The 27,499-nt window shown below is 38.4% G+C and overlaps 1 protein-coding gene across 21 annotated transcripts in view; it reads right to left on the bottom strand.

Moving 5' to 3' along the window:
- Positions 1–27,499, bottom strand: part of ICA1 (islet cell autoantigen 1) — a 153,447-nt gene that overhangs the window by 124,727 nt on the left and 1,221 nt on the right. For 2 of the 21 annotated variants that reach the window (XM_064575230.1, XM_064575236.1), the window contains exons 2-5: positions 17,212–17,302; positions 9,957–9,996; positions 5,734–5,896; positions 2,455–2,527 (exon numbers count right to left, since the gene is read on the bottom strand). In XM_064575230.1, the coding sequence (XP_064431300.1) occupies positions 2,455–2,527; positions 5,734–5,896; positions 9,957–9,973 (253 nt within the window). In that variant the 5' untranslated portion in view covers positions 9,974–9,996; positions 17,212–17,302. Of the gene's footprint in view, positions 1–2,454; positions 2,528–5,733; positions 5,900–9,956; positions 10,059–17,211; positions 17,303–18,772; positions 18,961–26,185; positions 26,318–27,499 lie in introns of all 21 variants that reach the window. The other 19 variants (XM_045864648.3, XM_064575235.1, XM_064575224.1 and 16 more) reach the window with 18 other exon arrangements.

The raw sequence follows: 27,499 nt of genomic DNA, 5'->3' as shown, positions 1-27,499 counted from the left end.
AGAGAAGACCTGCTCAGAGAGAAAAGCCTCTCTGAGCAGGTGACCATTAAGCTGGGCTCTAAATGTCAAGAAGGGGTCACTCTTGAGATGATTAGGCCAGTGACATTCCAGACAGAAGAAACAGCGCAAAAGGCCTCAGGTGACATGGTGGGTAAGGGCAAAAGTGGCTGGAGATGCAAGCTGGGCCAGATCATGTAGGAATTTATAGACTATGGTATGGAAGTCTGGATCTCACCTTAGGTTCTATTTGAAACTTTACAGCAGAGAAGCAACATGATCCAATGTACTTTTTTAAACCTTTTTATTTTGCAATAATTTTAAGCTTATAGAAAAACTGTAAATAGAATACAGTTCTGTATACCCTTCTTCAGCTTCCCCTAACATTAGCATCTTACATAACCATGGTACAGTTATCAAAACTAGGAAATTAACATTGGTATAGTACACTTAACTAAACCATAACCTTATTTGATTTTTATCAGTTTTCTCATTAATGTCCCTTTTCTTCTAAGATCGAATGCAGGATCCGACGTTAAGTTGTCAGGATTCCTTAGTCTCCTTCGATCTGTGACAGTTTCTCAGCCTGTCCTGTCTTTCATGACCTTTGTGCCCTTTAAGAGTACTGGTTAGGTATTGTGCAGAATGTCCCTCAATTTGGGTTTGTCTTATTTCTCACAATTAGACTGGGGTGACAGATTTTGGGGAGGGAAACCACAGAGGTGAAGTGGCCTTCTTAAGTGATGATATCAGGACCACATGATACCAACACACATTATCACTAGTGATGTCAATCTCGATCACTTAATTCAGGTGGTGTCTAATGAGTTACTCCACGGTAAAATTATGATTTCCTCCTTTCGTAATTATTTAAAATCTTGGAGGGAAATACATGATGCTATGCAAATGCCCAGTTTCTCCTCAAACTTCCGTTCACTGATTGTGCCATCTTCCAGTGAACCTTGCCTGCTACAATTCTTACTGTGGTATTTGCCTAATGGAGATTTTATGGTTCCCTCATTCTTTCTATATTTATTAACCAGTTACTTTATAAGAAAGAGTTTCTTCTTCCCTGTTTGTCTATTTCCACACTGACTTAATGGATATTTACTTTACTTCATGGGTTATAATCCAATACTATTGTTATTTATTTTGTTTTTCAAATTGTCCTAGCTTATCACTGGGAGCTCTTTGTGGTGTAGACAGTGGGCTGGGGGTGGGAGGGCAGGGTGCAGGGAGATCATTCAGGAAGCTGATATAGCAAATCAAGTAAGAGAGTGATGATAGTGGCATGAACTAAGGTAGTGACAGTAGAAAGGGAGAGAGGAAGACTCTGAAACCTGTTCAGGAGACAAAACGGACTACCATTTAAGACTAACTAGATGTGGGACAGAGAAATGGTGGGGGTATGTGTCATGTGTCTTGATTTCCTCAGAACTCAAGACTATGGAGTTATAGCCCTGGAGAAGTCTTATCTCAAACACTTAGTAAACAGTAACATAGAAAATTTATGAAATTCTGCCTCTAAGTCCTAGCACTTTGTACTTCCCCACAATAGTCTTAACAAAGACTAATGAAGGAAAATTACAAATTGTTACTTTGTGATTATTGGAAAGAGATGTAGCAGCAGTCAGAAACAAAAAAATTTCCTATCTTCCTGCTCAGAAGTACAGAAATTATACTATTAAATCACCTACAAAAGGAAATTTTAAAACATACTAACACACAACTTGATATTTAGCATTTTAGAGATAACTGTTGGTAATAACTTTTAGGCAGAATCTTGTTCCCCAATAACCCAATATCCAACTTAAAAAATGCTCATGAAGAAGTGCTGTCAACAAAATACAGTTAATAAATTACCTGTTTGTGCTTTCTCTCTCCATTTTAAGAGGAACAAAACTGGATATGAGAGCCAAGGCAATCAAATAAAAACAATCCAAAATTTTAGAAAACCCACACATAAAACTGAGAAAACTTTTTTATAATTAGGAAAATAAATGGCCTGTACTTACCCACAGGAGGCCCAATATAAAGTTCTTTTTACAGTTACTTGCATTGAATGATAAACAACCTATGTAAAGGACTTCTGATAAAATTATTAGAGACCCCCCTCCCCACCAATTAAATAGCAAAGACAGGGGCGCCTGGGTGGCTCAGTCATTAAGTGTCTGCCTTCAGCTCAGGTCATGATCCCAGGGTCCTGGGATTGAGCCCCCCATCAGACTCCCTGCTCAGTGGGAAGCCTGCTTCTCCCCTTCCCACTTCCCCTGCTTGTGTTCCCTCTCTCTGTCAAATAAATAAATAAAATCTTTAAAAAAGAGAGAGCAAAGACAGATACTCCTAAATAGTAATTTCCTTGTCTTACTTTCTAAACATATGAAATGATATATTAAAGCAAAATATCCTATTTCTTACTGTTTATCTGATCAATATTCATACTTAGGGCATACTTACAACATATTCTCTTTTGATAGAGTACGATTGCTTTAGACAAGTCCAAACAGGTTCTCTGAATTGAATGAAACAGCTATAATAAAAATACAAACAAAATGCTAAATTATAACAGATTTGAAATAAAAAATTATTATCAGAACATAACCACAGTGTTTTATTTGCCCACTAACAACAAGATCACAAGCCTAAGTATGCTTGGTGTTATGTGGTGTTCAGTGCAGGAACTGTGACCAAAGTCTTTAAGTATGCTCCTATTTATCTATATTTATTGGAATTCATCATTTCTGTGATCTAAATTAAGATGTGCAGAACACTGATTTCCTCCAGATTATTGAAATAAGAACTGAAAAACAGAAATCCTAAATGAAGGGCCCAATTAGAAGATTTGGTAAACCAGAGACCCAATATTCATTCATAATTTATTTCTTTTACCATTTGCTGTCTTTTTTTTAAATGTAAGATCCCTCAATTAAGAATCATATTTAAAACACGACATTCGCTTATTTTGTGATTGTAATCCATTTTATGGCATGCTTAAACAATTCTATAAAGAGCAAACAAAAATCAATCATTTGAATGTTCCATTTAGAAGACATCTGGTAAAATGGAGTTTAGCTAGCAGCCCTTATCACTCCTTATTTTCCCATTGATTTCATAAGATATACAGAGAAGAAACCTAATACAATGCCAAGGCCGTAACAGAAGGAAGTACGGGAAAAGAAGGTGGGCTATACTGAGAAGAATCGAACTAGATTTTAACTTTCCTTCAAAAACCCAGACAAGCTCAAGAGAAGATCAGACATTTCACACTTTCTCCACCTTCTGTCCACCAGCCCAGAGACCACAGCTGGTAGCAGTTAGAAAACCTGGCAAATCTTCTGCCTCTGAAGAGCCACCTAATGAGGCAGAGTAAGGCTTTCCCTCTCTCTCTCTTTTAGCTTATTGGCCAGGTGATGAAGCACTTCACTATTTGAGTTAAAACAGATGATCTGTTTCATAACAAATATGACCAATTATCTAATAAAAATAGATGTATGCATATATACTTGAAATATTAAAAAACATTCCCAGAAATGCTTAATACAATAAAATTTGGTCATGAAGAATATAAATTTTGCTAAATCTCATTTCATTACTCTGTATTTTCTACCTGTTTAGAAAAGAGAAAGAAAAAAAAGAGAACAGAAACAGAAAATCAGCAGTCTGAATTTCTTCCTTAACAAATGCTTGACATCAGGATTATGGGTCACAAACCACCAACACATAGCAATTCCTGAATATAGGATCAAGGGAGTTCAAAAAGTATGTTCAGGAGCTGTTCTGTCATCACTGTTCATTTTTAAAAACTGAGGTGTAAATGAAAGGCAATAAAATGCACACCTCTGGAATGTTCTGTTCTACAGGTCTGCAACTGCATACACTCTTGCAACCACACCTGAACTAAGAAACCACTGACCGGCGACTCATCTATGGCCCCTCCTAAAAGACCTGCCTGTCATCACAGGTTAGCTTTGTCTCTTCTTGTACTTAAGAGCTGTTTTTGAGAAAACGATTTTATTAACAACCAATTTTGACACATAGTTAAACTTAGTGCAACGTTTCTATATTAACTTCCCAACAGATTATAGTAGAATCTGACCGTCATTATAACTTGGCACAGAAACTTGCCCTGTGCTAGCAAACCAAAAGCTCTTGTTTCATAAGCTAGCCTTTTGTGGATAACTTAGGGTAAGAACACATCAAAATGCTTTGCACGTCTTTTACATGTTTTATGGATGAAATCCATGCTCTCCATAAGCACCAACACAAGTTTAAACATTTCTGCAACAGAAACCTCATCCATGTAACATTACCAGTCACAGCTAATTACTTTAGATATTATGTGCCTAGGACAGCGGCTATTTTGATTAAAGTACAGTTGGCTCAGTAAAAATGCTGCAAGAGCCTAAGCATAAATATAAAATTACTGTATTGTGTGTAATGAAGTAATAATTACATGTTAAATTCCTTTCTGAATAATGCCTGTATTTGCTACATTGTTGAAAAAAAATAAAGGTACGAGACATGAAAAGCAATATGCGACGTATAATCATTTCAATTGTATAAAGAACACTAAAATCAGAACCGATGCCTCCTGGTGCCACGTTTCTCCCTGTAGCCATCTCCATTAGAACATCTCTATGAAACCCAGCTTCAATTTGAACAATTCCATTGGCAGGGGAAAGGGTTGGGAATGAACATTAATTGCATTAACATGTACACTGATTCAGTTACTATTTACTGAATGGGTACTGTGTGTCTGCTGATGGTATTATGGTGAATAAGGCTGATATGGATCTCTTAGTGGAGGGAGGGTAGACAAACACATAAACACGAGATGTACATACTATGAATAGGGACCCTGGGTCTGGTTCTCCCTCCAGATGCATAGGATGAATTATCCTTCATCCAAATGACAGGCCTTTCTATGCAATCAACAGCTAATATAGCTCCCTTAAACATCTCTGTTCCAGTATAACCATGGTTTCTACCATCCTGGGCACCCTTCTCAGAAAGTTTTTTTGAAATCCTGAGCTTTTTACTGTAATCATGTGTTCAAGCTCATTAACTTTATCTGATATGTTAAATTTAGAGATCATTTTGAATTCTTATCAGTATTTCTCATGGAAGTGATGAGTATGCTTTTTAAATTTTAATCTAAAGTACTGGCAGAATGTCCTGCAAGACAGGGGATTAGTGGGCCTTCTACCAGTTATGTTAGTATTTGGGAATCAACCAGATAGGAATTCAGCTTACTGTATTATTAACTAGTCTAACTAAATATCTGCTCAGTTAATTCATTCTAGAATTTTTCAGGGTTCAATACCAAGTTTATGAGACTCTAATTTCCAGGATCTTTTGTTGTTGTCTTTTCCTCTTTTTTTAAAATGTAAGCATTAGCCTGACCCTAGTGTTGATATCATGTGCAGTGGCTCTTTGGTTGCATTAATTTTTTTCAACAAACAACAAACATTTATTGAGTTTACCACATGCAATGCACTAAGGTGCTTGAAAAACAAATTAACTGAGGCATGCTGGTAGTTACACGAGAATTTGTAGGTTTTTAAAAAATATGCTCGGATTGAATTTACCTCATCTTAGATTTTTTTCCTCATGAACTAGTTGTTTGCAGCATGTTTTCAAATATAAAGCACAACTAAGCTTGTCCAAGTCTGTACACTCTAGGACTGTGACCCTAGTGAGGGGGCTGTGCTGGGACTGAGAATAAGAACAGCTCACCTCCAGCTTGGCATCCAGGTCTGCATCAGAGGCAACGACATGCTCATCTTCCTTCTTCCCTGTGGCTTTAATAAAGGCCTGCTTCGTTTCCCAATACTTCTGCTGCATCTTATTTACTACTGACTTATCTTGAGTATATCGATCCTGTAAGTCCCAGGGATAACTGCTAAAAAACACATTTAAAGAAGTATTTTATTCATGACTTTCATAAAAATGAAGCTATTTTAGTGTTAACAAATTTATCTAAACATTATATTACACAACATTCATAAACATACTTTTTTTTTTTTTAAAGATTTATTCATTTGACTGAGAGAGAGAGTATGAGCACGGGCAAGCAGCAGGGAGAGAAACAGATTCCCTCCTGAGCAGGGAGCCTGGTGTGGGGCTCGATGCCAGGACTCTAGGATCATGATCTGAGCTGAAGGCAGACGCTTAACGACTGAGCCACCTAGGCGCCGCCATAAACATACTTTCTTGTGTGATTATTACACCAAAAAAATTAACCAACTCTAATATACTCTGAAACCTTAAAAGTTAGTGAGGAAATCAAGAAGCTTTTGCAGGAAATCAAGAAACTAAACCTTGAAGAGTTTAGCTCTCAGCATGTTGGACATACTCCTTTTCCAAGTAGAGAAAGTGAGGCCTAAGCAGGCAGGGTGTCTGGCTCAAGAAGCCCAGTGAGTCAGCGAAAAAGCTGGACACCTACGTTCTCTCCACTCCAGTGTTATGGCCAACACTGAAGTGACAGCAGAAAAGTAGAGATAAGGCGGTGAAAAATAGCACATTTAAAATCTGTCCTAGAGGTACCTAAAACAGTCAAACTCAGAATCAGAGAGTAGAATAGTGGTTACCAGAGGCTGGATGGGGTGAGAGGGAAATGGGAAACTCTTAATGAAGGGGTGTAAGGTCTCAATGATGCACGGTGAGTAAATTCTAGAGATCTGCTCTTCAACACTGCACCTGTAGTTAATAATACCGTAGTATACACTTAAAAATTTGTTAAAATGCAAATCTCATGTTAAATAGTCTTAACCACAGTCAAATGAAATTTAACAAAATGTTTTTTTGAAAAATCTGTTAATGACTTCTGATATTAAAACCTTAAATTCTTGGGGCGCCTGGGTGGCTCAGTCATTAAGCGTCTGCCTTCAGCTCAGGTCATGATCCCAGGGTCCTGGGATCGAGTCCCGCATCCGGCTCCCAGCTCATCGGGGAGTCTGCTTCTCCCTCTCTCTCTCCCTCTGCCTCTGCCCCTGTGCATGCTTTCTTTCTCTCAAATAAATAAATAAAATCTTTTTTTAAAAAAAGTATGTAAGAAAGAAATTAGAAAAAAATTGAGAATGAAATAGAATTTCTCTAAAAGACCACAACACCTCAGATATTGACAGAAATGTTGCCATTAGTGCTCCATCCCTCCCCACGTTGTCTACGCCCTCCTCTGGTCTAGAGTCCCTGTTTGTTTTGTTTTGTTTTTTTAAGGTTTTATTTGAGAGAGAGAGAGTGAGCACAAAAGCAGGAGGGAGGGAGGAACAGAGGGAGAGGGAGCCCGATGTGGGACTTGATCTCCGGACCCTGAGATCATGACCTGAGCCGAAGGCAGACACTTAACCCACTGAGCCACCCAGGTGCCCTTAGAGTTCCTGTTTCATATGTCCACACAGGACCCCTGGTTTCTCCTCTCTGCAGACATGTGCCTTCTTTCACTCCACGCTATCACCACTCAAAATGTGCCAGACCTGAGTCCTAAAATACAAGTTGCTTTATACCACTATTTAAAAATACCTGTTCCTTGAAACTTGATGATTTATACTCTCCTTCCAGATAACATTTACAATTTTCAAACCAGACATTTATTCCTTTTTTTTTTTTTTTTAAGATTTTATTTATTTATTTGACAGACACAGCAAGAGAGGGAACACAAGCAGGGGGAGTGGGAGAGGGAGAAGCAGGCTCCCCACTGATCAGGGAGCCTGATGCGGGACTCGATCCCAGGATCCCGGGATCATGACCTGAGCTGAAGGCAGATGCTTAACGACTGAGCCACGCAGGCGCCCCCCCCGACATTTATTCTTAAAAAGTCAGAAGGGGTTTCAAATAACTTCTTTACAAAGGCTATCATTAGAGAAGTAGGATTTGGGGGACTTTCATAGTTTCTGCATTATTTAAAAGTTGTTTTTTTTTTTTTTTTTAAAGATTTTATTTATTTGACGGCAAGAGAGGGAACACAAGCAGGGGGAGTGGGAGAGGGAGAAGCAGGCTTCCCGCGGAGCAGGGAGCCCGATGTGGGACTCGATCCCAGGACCCTGGGATCATGACCCGAGCTGAAGGCAGACGCTTAACGACTGAGCCACCCAGGTGCCCCTAAAAGTTTTTTTTTTATGTGTATAGACTTGTCAAATCACTATGCTGTACACCTGAAACTTAACATAACATTGTGTGTCCGCTATACTTTAATTTAAAAAAAAAGTTCTACTATGAGCTCACTGAGGGAAAATAAGTGGAAAAAACATAACTTTTATGTAAAAGATAGAGTCTCTCTACATAATATGTGTATAAAAAGATTGGAAGGATATACCCTCCAAAACTGGTTATTTCAAGGAAATAGAATTTTTAGAAATGGGGAATAGGGTGGACTTCTTTGTATTGTATTTTTAATTTATTTACTTATTTTTGGTGAAAGGTCATGGATGAACAGAAAAAAAATTCCATTTTGGAAAAAAAACCCAAAAACAAAAAACAAAGGGACTTCAGAGATCTGGTGAATACCCCTCACCTTTGTCATTTAACAAATGAGGTATATTAGGTTTCAAAAGCTTAAGAGGGGCGCCTGGGTGGCTCAGCCAGTTAAGCGTCTGCCTTCGGCCCAGGTCATGATCCCAGGGTCCTGGGATCGAGCCCCGCATCGGGCTCTCTGCTCGGCCGGGAGCCTGCTTCTCCCTCTCCCACTCCCCCTGCTTGTGTTCCCTCTCTCACTGTGTCTCTCTGTCAAATAAATAAATAAAATCTTTAAAAAAAAAAAAAGCTTAAGAATTCTGCCCAAAGTCACACAGAATTAAAATCCAGGCCACTTAACCCCAGTCCAGTGCTCATTTCCATGTTCTCTACAGCCCCTGCATTTCAGCAGCAAGCAATGAAGTGGCAGAGTGAGAGACAGACTTTGGGGAAGGGCCCACTTCTCAGGGCTCTCCCGGCTCTCTTAGATGGGTGAGTACCTACTTCCGTGGCCTGCTGCCAGGGTGTGACAGCCATTATGAGGCTCACAGGATGGAGTCACCCCTTTGTCTTAATGAGGCAAGATGGAATAATTACGAGAAGAGTCTGACAACTCTTAGATGGCTGTCAAATGGGGATACTCAGGGAAACTAAATCCCTCAGCCATTTATTAATTACCTTTTAAAATTCATTATATTTTAAGACATGCAAAAATTCTCTTAAAGGTTGACATTTGATATTACAGAGGTCTTGGGTCTGATTACTTCTTTACTGAGAGAGGAGGGATTAGCAAGTATATTCCTTATTATAATTAATTGTACATTTGAAACATGAAAATATACATCACATTTTTTCATGCTACGAATTAGAGATGACACATGACAAAGATCTGCTTGCCTGGTGGGTCATGGGTTCAAAGGGTTCAGAAACACTGCGTGAGGCAGACCCGGAATTTATAAGAAGTTTAACAGGCATGTAAATGACAGTGCTGAACACTGCCATGATTACCACATTTTATTCAGCAGCAGCATCTTCCGACCATGATTGCCTCCTGAGTGTTCATGAAGGTTAAAGTCACAGCTATAAATTAATGAGTCTGAGTTTGTGTTCACTCATTATTTTATAGCTGCTGTAGAGCAAGTTCCCTGATAACACTAATAAGTTGTAAATAAAATAGCGCTAAAAATATATATATATTGGCTTGTTACATTTGAAAAACTGGTGCTAAGAAAAGCCATTAGATTTTCAGGAGAAAAACTGTATATAAATTAGTTTCTTAGAGAATATATATTACATAAGAACTTATAATATGTTTGATTATTTGGTTTCCATATTTCACTCAGAAGGGATGTTGAACTTAACTATACCCCATATTGGATAGGGGCTAACAGATTATTTACTGCTAATGTGACTCTTGATTTTTCTATTCGACATTTATTGAGCATATACTATGTACCTTCCTCTTTCATTAGCCTCTCCCACTTTAGAAAAGACAACACGTTACTTACCATTTGTGTCCTGACATGTTTTCTTCTTCTTCTTTCTCTACTGTTGATGATTTGGGGAGAAGGGGCAGGGAAAAAGCATGAGAGGATAAGTTATATTATAACCTGAAATAAAACAAATATGTTTAACAGTTAACACACTATATTATATGTTAATTTGACACATATAAAATTTTTCAATCTGAGCCATTTCTAATTGTATTTTAGGAGCCAAACACTATTACACAGTTACACTGTACACGGGTGTTGAGAATAATGTAACACTGGAAGAAATATTCCAAATGAAGTGTAAGAAGCAAACAGGCAGATTGAGAAAAGCAGGTTGCAGAAGACTAGATAAAATATGAGACCACAAAATGTAAAACAATGCTATATATTGCTGAAACATACACCTATCATATCATAAAGGTATAAAAATTGCCTAGGAATGATGAACACTAAATTCCAGATTGCAGTTACTACTGCAGAAGAGGGCTGGGGGATATTCACACAGGAGCTTCAACTGTACTCATAATGTTCTCTTTGTTAAGCTTGGTGGTGAGTAGACTGCATCTGTCTGCCTCTTTATAGATTTGAAATATTTTATAAACGTGCTCACTTTGGCAGCATATGTATAAAATTGAAACAATATAGAGATTAGCACAAGAAACCCCAAACCAGGAAACCCCACCCAAACAACCATCCACCCAAGGGAAATGGAAGGCAAGAAATACAAAGGATCATTGTTAATTGTAGAGTTGGCAGTGGTGGGCGGGGCAGCCGTGGGGGTACAGACTTGCTGGTGCTTCTTAATCTGTTCTGGGTCCCAGGAAGGGGACAAAAGTGGGTTCTCAGTGATTAAGACTTGATCCTGTGGTTGGCCTTTGGCCATGCTGCTGCCTGGGGCCCCTCCCAGGGACTGCCCCTTAGCCCAAGCTGCCCTTGGTAGGTGGGCTCTGGCACAGAGAGCTGCACTAGCTGAGGTTCCCCATCAGTGACCAGGAGGGACATTGGGGAATTACCACAACCCGTTTAGTATGAGGGTATTGGCCTAGCCACAGGTAAACTCCTTGCCCTGATCTCTTCCCCACACCCAGGAAAAGAGCTCTCAATTTTTTTATTTTTAACTTTTGTTTGAAATAAAGTCCTTAGTTAGCCAGAAAAGAAAACACAATAAATATTTCACAATCAATATTTCTAAAACATGAGCCAATGAGCCAGCACACTGAAAACAAAACACACACACACACACACACACACACGAGACAAAAGGCTAAAACGAGATACTAGGAAGGGCTAAAAGGAGGAAAATGTGATTATTTCAGTTTTTACCAGCCTAGCATTGTATTTTCACCTCATCGGCAAATATGGGAGTAACTTCAGGCCATTGTCTTTCACTCCCTTTGCCCTCTCAGGAAAGCCAGCCAACCTCACGGGTAGAGCAAACCAACCCAAACATACTTGCCTACCAGTTTCTGGAAAGACTGGAGAGCTTGCTACTTAAAGGAATGGCCTCAGACACAGAAAGCTGGCTGCCAGAGTGAATGTTTCTGGGTACTCCACAAAACCAATCCAGTTGTTCTTCCTCTACACAAGAAAGGGTCCTGGCAATCAGTACCCTTAAAATGACTAAAAATTTCTTAAGGGTTTATTTTTACCATTTTTAAAATGTTAAAAAGCTTTTTAAAATTGTTTTAAGGGAACTAAATGAAAGTGCTAAAATTCCAGGTCTCAAGTGTGGGGACAGGAGGGAGGAAGGACGACATTTTCTCGGGAGTGTCCGGATTGCCTCTGAAATGACCACATCCAGTCATCAGCATCTCTCTGCCTCCTGGAGGGCTTCCAAGCTTGTGGACAAGCCTGCTTTGGGACTGACATTCATGATGAGTAAACCCTGTCCTCTTCTCAGTAAATCACAGAGGCCACCAACTTCTAGTCCTCTCAACACCCACACAGCTTCCCTGCAAGTACACATTTACTTGATTTACCTCAAAGCTTCTGAAAAAATTTCTCATGAAAAGATACTGTTCAAGGAAACAAATTATACTCTTTCCTTGAGTCCAATTTCACCACAACCTATTAGGATAGTTGATACTTTTTGAATAATTTTTAATTGTGGTAAAAACCATGTAAGTGTATCCTTTAATAATTTTTAAGTGTACAGTACAGTATTGTTAACTATACACGCATTGTTATATAACAGATCTCCAGAACTTTTTCATCTTGCATTGCTGAAACTCTGAATCCATCGAACGACTCATTTCCTCCATCCCCAAACCACTGGCAACCATCATTCTTCCTATGAGTTCGACTATCTTAGATACTTCATATAAGTGAAATTATACAGTATTTGTCTTTACTGTGATTGGTTTATTTTACTAAGCATGATATTGTCAAAGTTCTGTAACCTATGACAGGTTTTCCTTCTTTTTAAAGGTGGAATAATATTCCATTTTATATATAAACCGTATTTTCTTTATCCATCCATCCACTGACGGACATTTAGCTTGCTTCCACATCCTGGCTATGAATAATGTTGCAATGAACATGGGTGTACAAATATCTTTTGAGATCCAGGGCTTTTATTATGTATATACCAGAAGTAGGATTGCTAGATCATAGGGTAGTTCTATTTTTGATTTTTTGAGGAACCTCCATACTTTTTTCCAGAGTGACTGCACCATTTTAAAATCCTACCAACAGTGTTCCAAGGGTTTCATTTTTTTCCACATTCTCCCCAACACTTGTTACTTTCCTTTTATTCCTTCTTCTTCTTCTTCTTTTTTTTTTTTTTTGATAGCAGCCATCCTAATGGATATGAAGTGATATCTCATTGTGGTTTTCATTTCCATTTCCCTGATCACTAGTGATGTTGAACATCTTTTCACATGCTTACTATCCATATCTTCTTTGGAGAAATGTCTATTCAAGTCCTTTGCCTATTTTTCAATTGGGCAATTTTTTTTGTTATTGCATTATAGGTAGGAATCCTTTATATATTCTGGATATTAACCCTTTATCTATGGTATGCAGATACTTTCTCCCATTCAGTAGTTTGCTTTTTCACTGTTGTTTCCTTTCCTGCAACTTTTTGATTAATTTTTTTATTATTAAAGTATTTAACAATTTAAGTTCTTTGTAATGTAATAATAGATAATAAAAATCACTGAGCAAACTGCCCTTTCTACCTGGACTTCTAAGCTATTTCTAGATTATGATGCCAGTGTTCCTCAAGGTATTGTTTAGAGGTCACTTACACTGGAATCTTCTGGGATGTCAACAGGCAGATTCCTGGGCCCCATTCCTTTACCTAATGATCGAAAATCTCTGAGCATGGGTGTCTGGTAATCTGCATTTGTAATAGGCTTTGCAAATGCTTCTGAAGCACATTAAGTTAGAATACCACAGCTATATGGCATCTAGGAAAAATCCTTTCTGGAAATGGATCTTAAACAAACTGCTGGATTATAATATGGAACTTTAGTAAAGGAATCACTGGTGGCAAAATCAGGTCAACTCTATAGGGCATAGCTGAATATTTCGTGAGAAGGCAGCTGCAGTTATTAGGACTACAGGAGAAGGCATCTCCTGACTAGGACTCACATCTCCAGCTCCATACACCAGGAACAACTGACAAACATTTTAAGATTTCTTCACAAAATTCATCTTCTCTTGCTCTACCACTTTCTAAATTCACAGGGTCAAAATCACTACTTTAAAAAAAAAAAAAACATAAGTCTCATCTATTCACTCATTTCAGTTCATCAGTTTGGTTGCACTGAGCATGCACTGAGCATCTAGTTAATATGCACTAGGCACTGTCTAGCCCCAAGTAACTTATAGTCTAAATCAGCTCTGTCCAACAGAAATACACTATAAGCTACATATGTAATTTTAAATGACTAAATAGCAACGCTAAAAAAGTAAAAATAGTAAAAAAATTTTAAAACAATATATTTTATTTAACCCAATATATCTAAGATATTATTTCAACATGTAATAAAAAAGTTACTGATTTATTTTCCATTCATATTTTTGCACTAAGTCTAAAATCTGGTGTGTATTTTATGCTTACAGTACACCTCAATTGAGACTAGCCACATTAAGTGGTTAATGGCCATGTGTGGTTAGTGGCTACAGTAATGGACAATGCAGGTTAAGCAGGGAAGACAGACATAATAAACATAATTTTCGGATCCAAGAGACTGTTGATATTTGCAAGGGACATATAAAAAGATCTCTGTGAATCCCCAAATTTGTAAAATCTGCTGTTAGAAAAGTCATTTCCCCTATAAAATACAATAAAGTCTATAATTAGCTAATACTTCAATTCGTGATTCTGCAAAGGAGGCTTTATCTCCATTTCTGCCACAAGACACTTATGAAAGAAGCCCAAAATGAATGCTATCATGTCTTGAGCATTTTAATAGCTCAGAGAAGACTTCCTAAAGTTCTGTTTTGTGGCCACAATACTCTGGGAGATAAGCAAAGAACAAGCACCAAGCTGCTTATAGACTTGCCATGACATGAGTGCCATGAAAGGAAAAAAAAAAAAAAAAAGGCACCAAAACTGTTAAATTCAGCATGACTTGACCACATGAATGTCTCTGTTTCACTAAATTGTCTCTCCAAGGGAGACAAAGCAGATTAGCCAATAAGAATTAAGACCTTCTCAAAGAAGTAGTGTCCCAAGAGTTAGTTAACAGATCAATAGAAAGCAAGTTCTAGAGTGTCTGGCTGGCTCACTGAGTGTAGCATGTTACTTCTTGATCTTGGGGTCATGAGTCCAAGTCCCACATTGGGCACAGAACTTATTAAACACACACACACACACACGATTCCTAATTTTGATGTAACAATCCTGAGGGTGAGGGGATGGGTTAGTAAGGAGTGGCCTCCGTATCTAAGACAAGTGCTAAAGGGGAAAGAGGTACTACCAACTTAATCTTCCTAGGCTTTGCCAGGCTGCACCCTGAAGGGGACGCAGTACACCCACCTCAGGCACCAAGGCCAGGCAGTAAGAGCACAGCTGTTCTCAGCCACACCTATGTGGCTGACAGGCCATTCTGCCTTGTGGGGAGAGCTGAGGGAATAGGCATGAGGGGTACTTTGTTCAGTGTTTGTACTGGGGTTCTGTGAAATAATTATGCTTATTTTTCTTCTTTGCTTTTCTTACAGCTTGCTGTGGTGTAGCTTCAATTTTATTCACCCATGTGGACAGACTACAACTCGTTTTTTATTTCCTATAACCACTGAAAAAGCCATTTGGAACACACTGGATGGTTAATATATAAGCCAAAATTTTTTCGTAAACACTCCAAGGTTCCTAGAGTGCTAAAGCAAGCCTGGTTTAAACAAAGTTTTATGCATCGCTGCAAAGAAGAGGAGTTGGTATGTCCTCAGATGCCTTAAACCCTGATACTAGATTCTCCTCCTTGGAAATACAACACGGGGAAGTATTTTCATTCCACATAGGCTGGCTTCAGCTACACTGAACATTTGTTCTGGCCCAGAACCCTTTTCTATGAGCTTATGGAGTTAGCTGATGGCACCTTCAATTACATTTGAATTATGCAAAGAATTTAAAATTCTTGAGCCAACCCTTACTCAGAGTAAAGGTAAGATAGTTACATTTACTCTCAATCCACAAAAATATTTCAATAAACTTTCTCTTGAATCACATTTTCCAAGTCCGTTGTGTATCTTGTGCAGTTTTAGGTCTCAAATTAATTACCTTTCCAATTTAGCAGATGTTCTCTTCCACCGGTGAGCAGCTTTTCTATTAGATGGAGTACTAGCTGAGACTGAGTCCAGAATCCCTTTTCCCTGTATCTGCACTGAACATATGGTGGATTTTCTTGAATTGCAGATCTGAGCCACTGCCAAATTTGTCATTTTTCTAACTTACTCAAAATTCCCATTTTCCAACTAAAAATTGTCACTATCTTAGAGCTCTTCGGCACTGCTGTGCAGACCAGCATTTAGCTTTCTTTGGGAAGTGGGCCATTTTTTCCCCATAAGAAACACACTTTTCAAGTGATGTGGGTACAAAGTGGTACATTTGAATCGTACATTTGAATCATCCCAGAGTAAAATCACTCATTACCAAACACCCAGCTTCATGGCACCACACATCACTGAACAAGTGCAAACTTGTTCACACCCCAACATTCCTGAAGCTGGGATGTGTCCTGCAATTGATACCCTTGTTAACTGTCTGGCAGTCCCTTTTCTTTCTTCACAGAACATAAAATGGTAAAAAGGTCTTATGAACGATGGTTTCTTACTTTTGATGACGTAAAGAATAATTATTTAAAATTAAACTTCAGCAAAAACATATCACTACATGCTACAGACTTTGGGGGCTATTTGTGTATAACTGAAAAGGAGACTCCGAAGTCAGGGAGTGGCAGGTTTGCCTGTGATATGGAATGAGTACCATGAGGAAGGTGCCCAGGGCTCGAGGAAAAGAGAGGGGAAGACCCCAAGCCGGCTTCCTACGTGGCCTCTGGGCAGAGTTTCTAAGCATCAGCAGAGGTTGGCCAGGTGAAGGGTAAGAGTGGGGGCAGTGGAGGGGGACCATGTGGGTGACTGCTGGTAATTATTCCAGACAGAGAGAAAGCAATGAACACATTCTTGCACAGCAGAACTGCATGGGGTGTGCATGCCACCAACCAATAAGCAGTTGTGCATTCCTAGAACTTAAAGAAAGAGGAGCTGTGACTGAATAGACATACGGACCAATCTCTGAGGCCACCTGCTTTCCCTTTCAGCATTTAGATATATTCTGTAGCCACTGGAGGGTAGACACTCAATGTTGTTTATTTCATATTTACTGAGCACCTTCTATGTCCTGTCTTTGCTAGAGAGTTCATCTTTGACTATCCATAACAAATGTTGGAAGCCTGTGGCATGTCTCTTGAATTTAGCTTCCAACTATACAATCTGAAGTACATAATTTTCTGCCAGTTAGTTATATCTTCCCGTTTTTCAGAGATTGACTTTATCTAGAAATGTTACCAGTGTTCAATATCTTGTTTTGTCCTTGGGTTTATTTCTCTGGTGCAGTCTTAGAACTAAGATAAGTCATATAATTTAGAGCCTAGAAGGAGTTGAGAAACAATCGAATAAAGCCCCTTTCTTGCATAACATATAGAACTGTCAAATCACTCTGTTACCCACCTGAAAATAATAACACTATACATCAATTACACTTCCATAAAAATTAAAACAAATAGATTATTAAAGAAATAAAAAATAAGTTAAATAACATGGGGACCTGTGATCCAGGGAGGTGACTAACGGGTCTGAGAGAACAAAGCCAAGTAGCTTCAGAGCCAGGGCGTCAATGCAGGCTCCTGATGGCTTGCCTAATGAACAGAAGAAATACAAATCCGTCAGAGGTTCTAGGTACTGAGTTAAAAAATAACTTAATGTTTGTACATTTCTTTTGCTCCAAGTTATTTTTCATCTTTTTTCCCAGAGGTTTATCTTTGGTCACTTTCTCTTATGTTAATAATGATTTTTATAATTTCCCATGAAGAGAAGGAAGTGTGTTTTAAGTATAAATGTCAAAAGAGTTTAGTAGAAATGGAGAAAAACAATTCCTCCATACGTAATTAACTATACATATATTTTTAAAACTGATTCTTCAAATTACATAGTTGACAAATTCCTACAGACGGTGGGAAGTTGAAGTAGTCTTCCATCCTTTCAAAAGCTAAATATTAATTAAAGTAATATCATTTTGGGGCACCTGGCTGGCTCAGTCGGTAGAGCATGCAACTCTTGATTTCAGGGTTGTGAGTCTGAGTCCCACATTGGGTGTAGTTTATTTAATAAAAAAATATTTAAGAAGTAATGAAATTTTGGCTAGCTTTTATGGGTGTTTTTCCTATCACTCAGATATCACATAGCTTTTCTATTCAGATTTTGATAAAGTTATGATTACTTGAGCATTCCATGTAACTTTATATGGATTCTATTTCTAGCAGAATTTTGTATCTCCCGCAAGTGACTTTTTTCCCTGCAAATTATTTTTGACATTTCATAAATTAACAAGTAAAACACAATCACATCCCTCAATTTTGTGAGTCAGCAAATCTTATAAAAGGAAAACAATTCTAACCTTATTCAAGGCTATTAAAAGATGAGTTTTTGTTTAAACCCTACATGTGCAAATCATTGCTAAAATTTGCATTTTCTGTTAATGAGTTGGAATCTTAGGATATTTTTATATGATCATTTCATTCACATTTCAGCACAGCTCAGGTACTACCTATAGGCATTAATCAAGCTTAATGCTTCCCTAAACCTACTAAAATCACATTCTTACACTAAATATTTTCAATGTCAATATAACTTATCTCCCAATATAAAATAAAAGCCAGTAAACCCATGATCATGCTACAAACTTATGCCTCCTCCATGTCATTTCATCTCTCAGGTCTCACTTTGCTTGCCTGTGAAACCGCAGATCAGGCTAGCTGACATCTAGGATGCCCTCAGTCACAAAAACTATAAAGCTTCTTTTAATTAATTTTAGAGACATTTATATCTAAGAGAAAGCTTTGAGATAATGAACACATCTTCCTTTTTAAAGATAAGGAAACTAGAGTTTAAAAATGGAGACAACTTGTCCAAGAGCAGGTTAAAGATCAAGTTCTCAATAAGGAAAGTTGGGATTAAAACACTGATCTCCAGTTAGCAACCTGGTGCTCCCCTCAGCCTCTCCATCTCAAGAGGTGTTTCTCAAAGGAACATGTCCAACACAGCATTTCATATTCTAAGAAATGGGGAAAAAAAAGTCAAGATACTCTCTAAAAGGTTATCATCCTCACCATTATTATCAGTTAAAAATATTACGTCCCCAGGGGTGCCTGGGTGGCTCAGTCGGTTAAGCACCTGCCTTCAGCTCAGGTCATGATCCCAGCGTCCTGGGATTGAGCCCCGCATCGGGCTCCCTGCTCAGTGGGGAGACTGCTTCTTCCTCTCCCACTGCTGCTCCCCCTGCTTGTACTCTCTCTCTCTGTCAAATAAATAAGTAAAATATTTCAAAAAAAAATTACATCCCCACAAAAACAAACTAAAAACAAAATAAAGAACAAAAAATTCAAATGGCTCAGAAGGGGCATGGGCTAGGTCTTGTTGTTCTTTCTCTTAAAGCCCTGCTTGCAAAGGACAGTTGATGGTGAATTTTGTGCTACAACAAAAATCGTAGCAGCAATAACAAAGAGGCTGGCATTTGAAAACAAAAAACCTCAAAGAAATCCACAAGAGCAAATAACATAAAATGGATTAAAATACTGGGAACAGAAAAAGAATAAATAGGCTGTCTTTGTTAAAGAAAAGATTAAAAAAAAACCCTTGCTTATAAATTATATTCACCTTTGATTTTATTTAGGTTGGTTTATATAATCTCTAGTACTTATGGTGGCTTTTTCTCTAAAAGCTTACTTCAAAAGGTGAAGAAGGAATACCCTATTCAGACAAAGGTCCTAATCAACTTCTGCAAAGAAATACTATATACCCGTCAAATGCCAGCACAGAACATTATTAAATGATATGAATAAATATTTTCCTTAAATTATATTTCAAAACAGCATTTTATAATTGGAAAGCTCTTACCAATTTTAAAATTTTATGGGAGAAAAATCTGAAATAAGTTAACTTTATCATCTAACATCATGTTGCCGAAATATAATAGTCACTAGCCATTTTTGGCTATTGAGCACTTGAAATATGGCCAGTCTGAATTTAGATATGCTTTTAGTGTACACTGGATTTTGAAGACATAGTATAACCCCCCAAAAGTAAAACGTCTCATTGATAAATCTACATTTTATATTTATATTTTATATTTATAAAAAGCATATGTATTCTCTATCGACATATTTGTATATATTCATATTTTGATATATCACTGTATTATATATAAATACATATTTATACATTCTATTTTATATTTATATACTTATTTTTGTATTTTATGTTAAAATAATATTTTGGACATATTGGGTTAAATAAAATATATTACCTAATTTTACCCGTTCCCTTTTATTTTTTTAAATGTACCGACCAGTATACTTTAAATAACATATGTGGCTGCCATTATATTTTCACAGACAGCCTTGGTCTAAGGTATTAAGCAAATTAGCAAAGAGCTAGAAATTAATTTCATAACTCAGGCCACCAATATTCTGTACAGATTAAATATCTTTAAATAGTTCTTTCTCCCTAGAATCTCTGATAATTATTCTGTCAGAAATGTCATTACAAAAGTAAAATTCATACATATATATGTATATATATATATATATATACAAAGACTGTATATGTGTGTATATTGATATATATACAGACACACGTTTACAGTTTTTTTAAATGAGCTCCATATTTTCATTATACGTTGCTTTAAAAAGGTCCAAATCTATGTGCAAAATGCACTAATAGTTTCAAATCAGATTCATGGAAATAAGAAATTAATAAACTACTATAAGACCATTAAAAGAAAAAAAGACCACTAAAACTGAAAAGATAAAGACTGTTTCTCTATATACATTTATATATTCATATATAAATATATACCTACAAAGTATATATACATATTTACAAATGAAATACATTATATATAATTCATATACAAATATATGAATGGTTAATATTACAGGTGTGATGGAAGTATGTGCATATATGAAATTACGCATAAGCATAACGTCAACAATCAGAAAATTAGGGAGACACTAATGTTTACAAGGTTCTTTCTTTAACATTAAATTCGTAAGTTGAAGCACATTACAGAGATGATCAATTAATTTCTTATGCCTCCACAGGATCACTCAGAGCTAGCAGGGAATTTATAGATCATTTAGTCCAATCTCCTCTTTTCACAGGGGAAAGAACTGAGAAATGAAGACTGAAGAAAATGTCCCAAAGCAAAGAGTAAGCCTTTTTCATTAGTCTTAAATTACTGAAATACACACATACCAATAGGTAGTTTATAAAATGTCTATACTCTGCACAGGTCCTGTAAACAAACCACCACAGCTCCTTTTTCTGGAAATGGCGCATAGTCAAGGACTTTCCTTGGTAAAACTGTAGCTACTAACTCATGTTTGAGTTTGGGCTGGCTTAGCAAGGGATGAAGGCAGCCCTGGCAGGGGAGGGAGAAGCAAGAAGGGGACCTTAAAATAAAAGTCAAACAGCAAAGGGAAGCAGACAGAAAGTTCTATATTTTCATGTACCCCAACTAACAGAGACACCCTTGCCTACACTGGGTCATCTAGTTGCTGTTATTTGAGAACTAGTGAAAGATCTCTTTCCCAAATCCTCTCCACTCTCTTAGGGAAGAAGCTTACAGGATTAAATAGCAGCAACACCCAGAGTAAATAAGGCACAAGACTGGTTTTTTGATGGGGATCAGGAAAGACAGGGCCATGGGCATATACCTGGTAGGGCAGGTAGAATAGCCAGGAAGTAGTCCAAAGGGGTGCAGGTCCAAGTCAGGAGTGCAGGGAAGAGAGAAGCAGGAAGCAGAAAGGAGGGAGGGGTTTGGCACCAATGCAAAGTTTACCTACTTCACAATGATGCCCATGCTGCCTATGGCAACACTGAAGAGAGAGCATTAGGTACAAGGACACTAATCCTGGCCTTCAGGGAGCATCAGGTGGAAGAAAACTCCCCAGGGTGATGATGACCAGTCTCCCTCATTCACTGTAGGGAATCATGGCTCTTGGCATTGTGCTAGGCATCTTCTTTCATAGCTTCCACTCTTCATGCACCACTGCGCACTTCTTTGGAACTATCCAGCACCATGACTATAACTACTGTTGTTCCTTTCTTTTTGTCTGGAAGGGATGGGTCTCCCTTCCTTTCCCCTTCTCTTCCTGCTGGGATGGCTGAAGACAGAATCAGCTAGCACTGTTGACTAGTGTTCCAGAAAACAATATGGAAGCTAAATAGTTTGTATAACAGCTTCACTCTGCAGCTTTTATGGTGCTTGCTGGAGCACTTTCTCTAGGAATACTTCCTCTTGGAGTCCTGAAATGCCATGTTAGAGAGGTCATACGGAGACATTCTGGCACCATCAACAACGAGCAGTCTTTGCTGTACCTGCCCAACTATTTTCTCTTCAAGTTAATCAACCTCCCTTTCTGCCATAAGCCCGTGTTCTTCAACCTCTTTCTTCTCCCAGTTACCATCTCTTCCTTCTCTTTGCTGAGTTCTTCTAAGCCCATACAGACTGGTTCCCTTCTCCACCATGCCAGAGAAAGTTTTTCACTATGAACCCAACTCAAGTCTTCATCTTGCTTGACCTTTGACTAAGCTCCCATTCTTAAGTGCTCAGCAAACACTGCACATTTGAAGCTTTTCTAATTTCTTTGTTAGCTCCTCTTTCTCTGGGCCTACATCTCATATATCAGTGATCTGCAAGGTTCTGACCTTGGTTGTCTTCTGCTGCACTTCACTTGCCTCTCTGGGTGATTTAATCCACTCTGTGGCTTCAACCGACAGCTGTGTGCCAATGAAGTCCAGAATTAAACAGCTCTCCAGTAGGGAGATGGAAATACGGACCTGGTGCTCTGGAGAAGTGTTTAAATTCCCATCTCCCTATTGTAATCTTCACCTGGATGTCCCACAGGTACTTCAGATTCAGCACATCTAAAACAGAACCTATCTCTCCCCATCTGCATCCCCAAATCATCCCCGCCCCCCGTGGCTCCTATGTTAATCACTTGCAGAAAATCTACTGAATGGTCCCAACTAGAAACTTGACTTCTCTCTTATCTTTTATAGCCAGTCTCCAAGTTCTCTCCATTCTACCTCCTCAAAAGCTATTAAATACATCTTCTCTTTTCTATGTTGACAGCCAGGGCTTAGTCTAGGCCTCCCGAGGCAACACTATGCCTAGATCTGCCCATTCCAATCTTTCATACCATGGTCTGAACTATTACTTTAATATGCAGATCTAATCAGGCTGCCTTCCCACTCCAAATGCTTTAATTGCATTCTCTTGCCACTAGAGAAACTTCTTGGCAAAAAATCCAAATGCAAAATTCAAAATTTTGCTATACTCCACACAGAACTATTCCTTCTGGCCATTTCAGAATGTTAGAGCTTTCCTGAATATGCTATGCCAAGACTCTGTGAAGTTTCTTCCTTCCCTTGTAATGCCCTCCCCTCCTTTGTCCAATTGGCCAACTTACAGCTTACTTCAAGCCTCTCCTCAAATGTCACCACCTCAGTGAGGGCTTTCCTAACAAACACCCACCCTTCCACACCCAGAGACCTCCCATTCCTGTTTCAACTATAGTCCTTAACTGCCCCATGCAGGTGGTACCCTATACTCCCATTGCTCTCCTGCACTGAGCTAATTACATCTGCATCTCCTGCACTACACTGCAAGTCCCTTGAAGGCAGGGACCCTAACTGGTTCATCTTTGCCTCCTTACACCAAGCACAGTACCTGAAACACAGCAGGCCTTTAGTAAATATGTTCTGGACAAAAGACAATAATTATGTGCTACAATTCACTGAGCACTTTACATCTCATGTGTGGACACAGCCACCATGAAAGGGATACCACCTCATTTTGCAAGTGAGAAAAAAAAAAACTTAGAAAGGTAAAATAATTTGCCCAAAGTCAACAACTGATAAACTTAGGTCTGCTTATGACTCCCAGCTCCTGTTTTTAACCACTCCTCTCTACTCCTGGGTGAAAGAGATTGGATAATGGGCTCCGTTTCTATAAAATTGTTTCTAAAAAACAATCTCTTCTAGTCCCAGGCTTAGGTGCTATGTTAGTCCTAAATCCATTACCATCATGGTTTTTGTGCACAACAAAACCTTGATGATGGACTTCTGGTGGCTATCAGGGTTCCCACCAATAAGGAGAGGGAGCACCATTTATTACGATTATCTCCTTGATCTTTGGCTTAGGATATACTTCTCCAGAAACAGGCAGAGAAGACTAGATTTCTTCCAAGTACCTTTAAGTTTGAGACATTGGTGTCCATGCCCTATTCTGGGAACAGAGAAGTGGGTGTGAGGGATCATGATGGTGGCAAGTAATGGAATGGATTTTAATGTGTGCTCTGGGGAAGTGGCCAAAATGCTCTGTAGTCTCTCCTTGTACAAATACTCTCACCATCAGAACAACAGGACCTTTCCACTCCTAAATCTAGACTCTCAGGGTTAACAATATACCATTACCTAAGTGGTCAGGGATCCATTCCTGAACACATGTACCTCGTGCTTCCCACCCCATGGTACTGAATTGCATTCAGTTATCCTTTTACAGGCATTCTCTTCTAATTCCACATATTTTCTGTTAAATGTATTTTAAAACTGACCTCTTTAATTTTCTCTAATCCTAATCACTTTTTAACATCAGTCCTCTGTTTTCTAATACCTCCACACCTCCATGACTATCTAGCACATAACTGAAACTAGAATTGTGCTTACCCTGATGAATACATTTAATTCTCTCAACTCAAAGATGATCAGATTTGCCAAAGGTCACTCAGCTGATAAGGACACACATATATGTTGGGCTCCAGACATGAGGACTATTTGCCAGTATTTTCTTTGTAACCTGGATACCATGTTGGGAACTCTCTCTCTCTACACTCAACCCTTTTTCACCTACCAAATTCCTATTGGTTTTTTTAAGTCACCTCCTCCATGAATCTTCTCAGGTTTTCTGGTTGTGCTCTTTCCTGTTCTATCATCTGGGTGGGGTGCCTTGGTCCTGGGTTTCATCCCCTCCTTGCTTTCACTGAAATTTAATTGTCAGCACTCTTCCATCTCCCTTACTAGGTTGTAGGTTCCTCCAGAGCAGGGCAGGGTGTGGGTCTTGTCTTGGGATTCCCAGTACTAGCACATTGCATGATACACAGCATACACACAACAAATGCTTGCTGAGTACTGAGTAGTGGACCCCACTTCTCTGCTTGGGCCAAAGGCGTAATGAATGATGTCATCTGACTTAGCAGGAAAGACTTCTCATCATAAGCAATGCCATTTTCTCAGCTTTTCATGAACTCACTGTCTCACTAGGTCTATATTGGAACAAGTAACTGCTATCAGTTGAGGAACTACCACTTCTCAGACACTGAGATGCACATTATGCTTATCCTGAAAATACTGCCAAGTCGACATCATCCTCATGTTATGGATCAAGTTCAAAATCAGTTACCCTAAGTAAATGGCCTGCAGTCAGAGAAGGAAGGTTTTATATTAAAAGCATTATAAAATACCCTATTATATATAGTCACCCCTGTCCTGGAGAGATTCATTAGTATTTGAAATTACTTACACACACACACGCACACATACACACAGAGTACATTCATTTGGACACTGGAGTAGTGAAAACACGGTTCACTAGCATTTATAGAGGTTCAAGACAGTTCTACCATATGCATTATCTAGGGTATATCATGCCTGTAGTCTTAATTTTCTTATAAGTAATACCTACTTACTTCAAAGGGGGTGGAATATATATAAAAAAAAAAAGATCATGTTTGCCAAAATGCTTTGTTAAGGAAGTGGGCACTGTCCCATCTTAGAGCACTATGCTGGATAGAGTTTAGTGCCGTGTTTCTTAGAGCCACCTGAGGTGTTAAGAGCAGATGAAAGAAGCCAGGCTGGAAGTCCCCATTTAACAAGTTCCCAAATGCTTCTACTGGTCACAAAAGTTTGATAAATACCAGGTTAGGACAATGCTTATCAAGCTTTAATATACACATGAATCACTTGAAGATCTTGTTAAAATGCAGATTTGAATTCAGTGGGCCTGGGGGGGCAGGTGAGGGCAGGTTGAAATATTGTATGTCTAACAAGCTCCCAGGGGAAGCCATTGTTGCTGGTCTATGGATCACATTTGAGTGGCAGGGGGCTGGAAGATCTATCCCCACTGGAACAAATTAGCTTTGCTTTGTTCCTGGACCACAGATTGAATCTCTCAGCCTCAGGGAGTATTCCAGAAAGCCCAAGATCTTAGTATTGCTACAAAACACTTGAACTACTCCAAACTAAATCACATTCCCTATCTTTTTCAGCAGTAGCATCCTTTTCAGATACAGACAGCACATAGGTTTAGCATGTAAAAGAATAATTTATTGCTATTACTTGAGTTCTATTTACTGTGTAAAGCATTTGAATACATTATTTCTAATTCCAACTACAACCCCACAAGGTGGATATTCTTGCTCTATAGATAAGAAAATGATGACATAGAGAGCATAAGTTACCTGCTGAAAGTCACATGGCTAGTTAGGTGTTGCAGCTAGGGTTCCAATCCTGTTCTTTTAGGATCCAAAGCCTATGTGCCCTCTGTACGTCTTCCACGATGCTAGGTATGATTTTGGTACAAAATGTGACAGCTTAGGAAAAAATGGGAAAAAATATTTTCTCCTGTATCAGTCTTTGAGTTCAAGGCTTTGCTAAGGCAGATTCTAGATGGGGGTGAGGATGGGGATAAGGTTAATTAATTAGTGATCTCTAATGCCTCATGAAAAACATGCAGATAGCATCTTTGACTATGGTTCCCATAAATCTGATAATACAAATGGAATAAAAAGGACATCTGTGACCAGGGCACTGATCCTAAATATTGCCACCTACCCTCAGGCTTCTAGCTGTGGAACTTAACCAATAAAAAGGAAAAGATTTTTCTGATCTTTGTGGTCTATCAACTTTCCCACCTTCTCTTATATGAGGTTTCTGTAACTCTAAATTTCACACCAACTTAGGTTGACCCTACCATGTGATTTCAGTTACCACACTTCCCTGCCTGCATCTGAAAAAAAAAGTACTGTTTAGTCAAATATATTGAAAGTGCAGCAGTTTTGAAGATTTTCTTTTGAGCAACAAAATTTTCTGTATCTGTCACAAGGTTGACATGGAAAGAAATGCATGACAATAAAGATGCTCATGGAAATCAGTCAGATACTCAAGTATACCAAATGGAAGAAAGACAGCTATAAAATATACTGTCTAGGCATTTATCATCCAGTGCCTTTACCATTTAATGATCCATGAATGGAGTATCCACAGATTTTTTAACCTCAGGTTGCTTAACTGTTGTTTTCTAAACACTCATCTTTAATAATAGAATTGTCTACCTATATTACCCAAAATGGTACAATTAGAAAGCCACATCTCCAGTAATTAAATATATACATAGCAGTTAAAACCAAACAGTGATGTTTGAATTATTAAGAATTATAAACTGATTTTGCCCCTATGGTATTCTCTACACAGGATATTTCAAGAATAAAGACTAAAATCTAAAAAGAAACTGGTTTGAAAACCCACTTAAAAGTATTTTTAGACTGTGTATGTGATTTAAATAGACGGTAAGAAACTGAGTCTGGAGCATTGATCTCAAACTAATAAGCCTTTCCTGTTTCACTCCCTAACCCCCAGGAATAGTTCAGATCTCAGAAAATCTAAACTGAAGGTCCACAGAAACCAATTCGAGATTCTTCTGGAGAGACTTGACTGAAATGTTTGGACATGAACATGTTTGCAATGAGTCATAATTTATAGGACCTTAGTGGCCA

This window comes from Mirounga angustirostris, unplaced genomic scaffold (genome assembly GCF_029215605.1).
Source record: "Mirounga angustirostris isolate CCGP_5_RB_7025 unplaced genomic scaffold, mMirAng1.0.hap1 SCAF_12, whole genome shotgun sequence".
NCBI lineage: Eukaryota > Metazoa > Chordata > Mammalia > Carnivora > Phocidae > Mirounga > Mirounga angustirostris.
The sequence above is the reverse complement of the archived record's forward strand: the minus strand, read 5'-3'. Positions and strand labels throughout refer to the sequence as shown.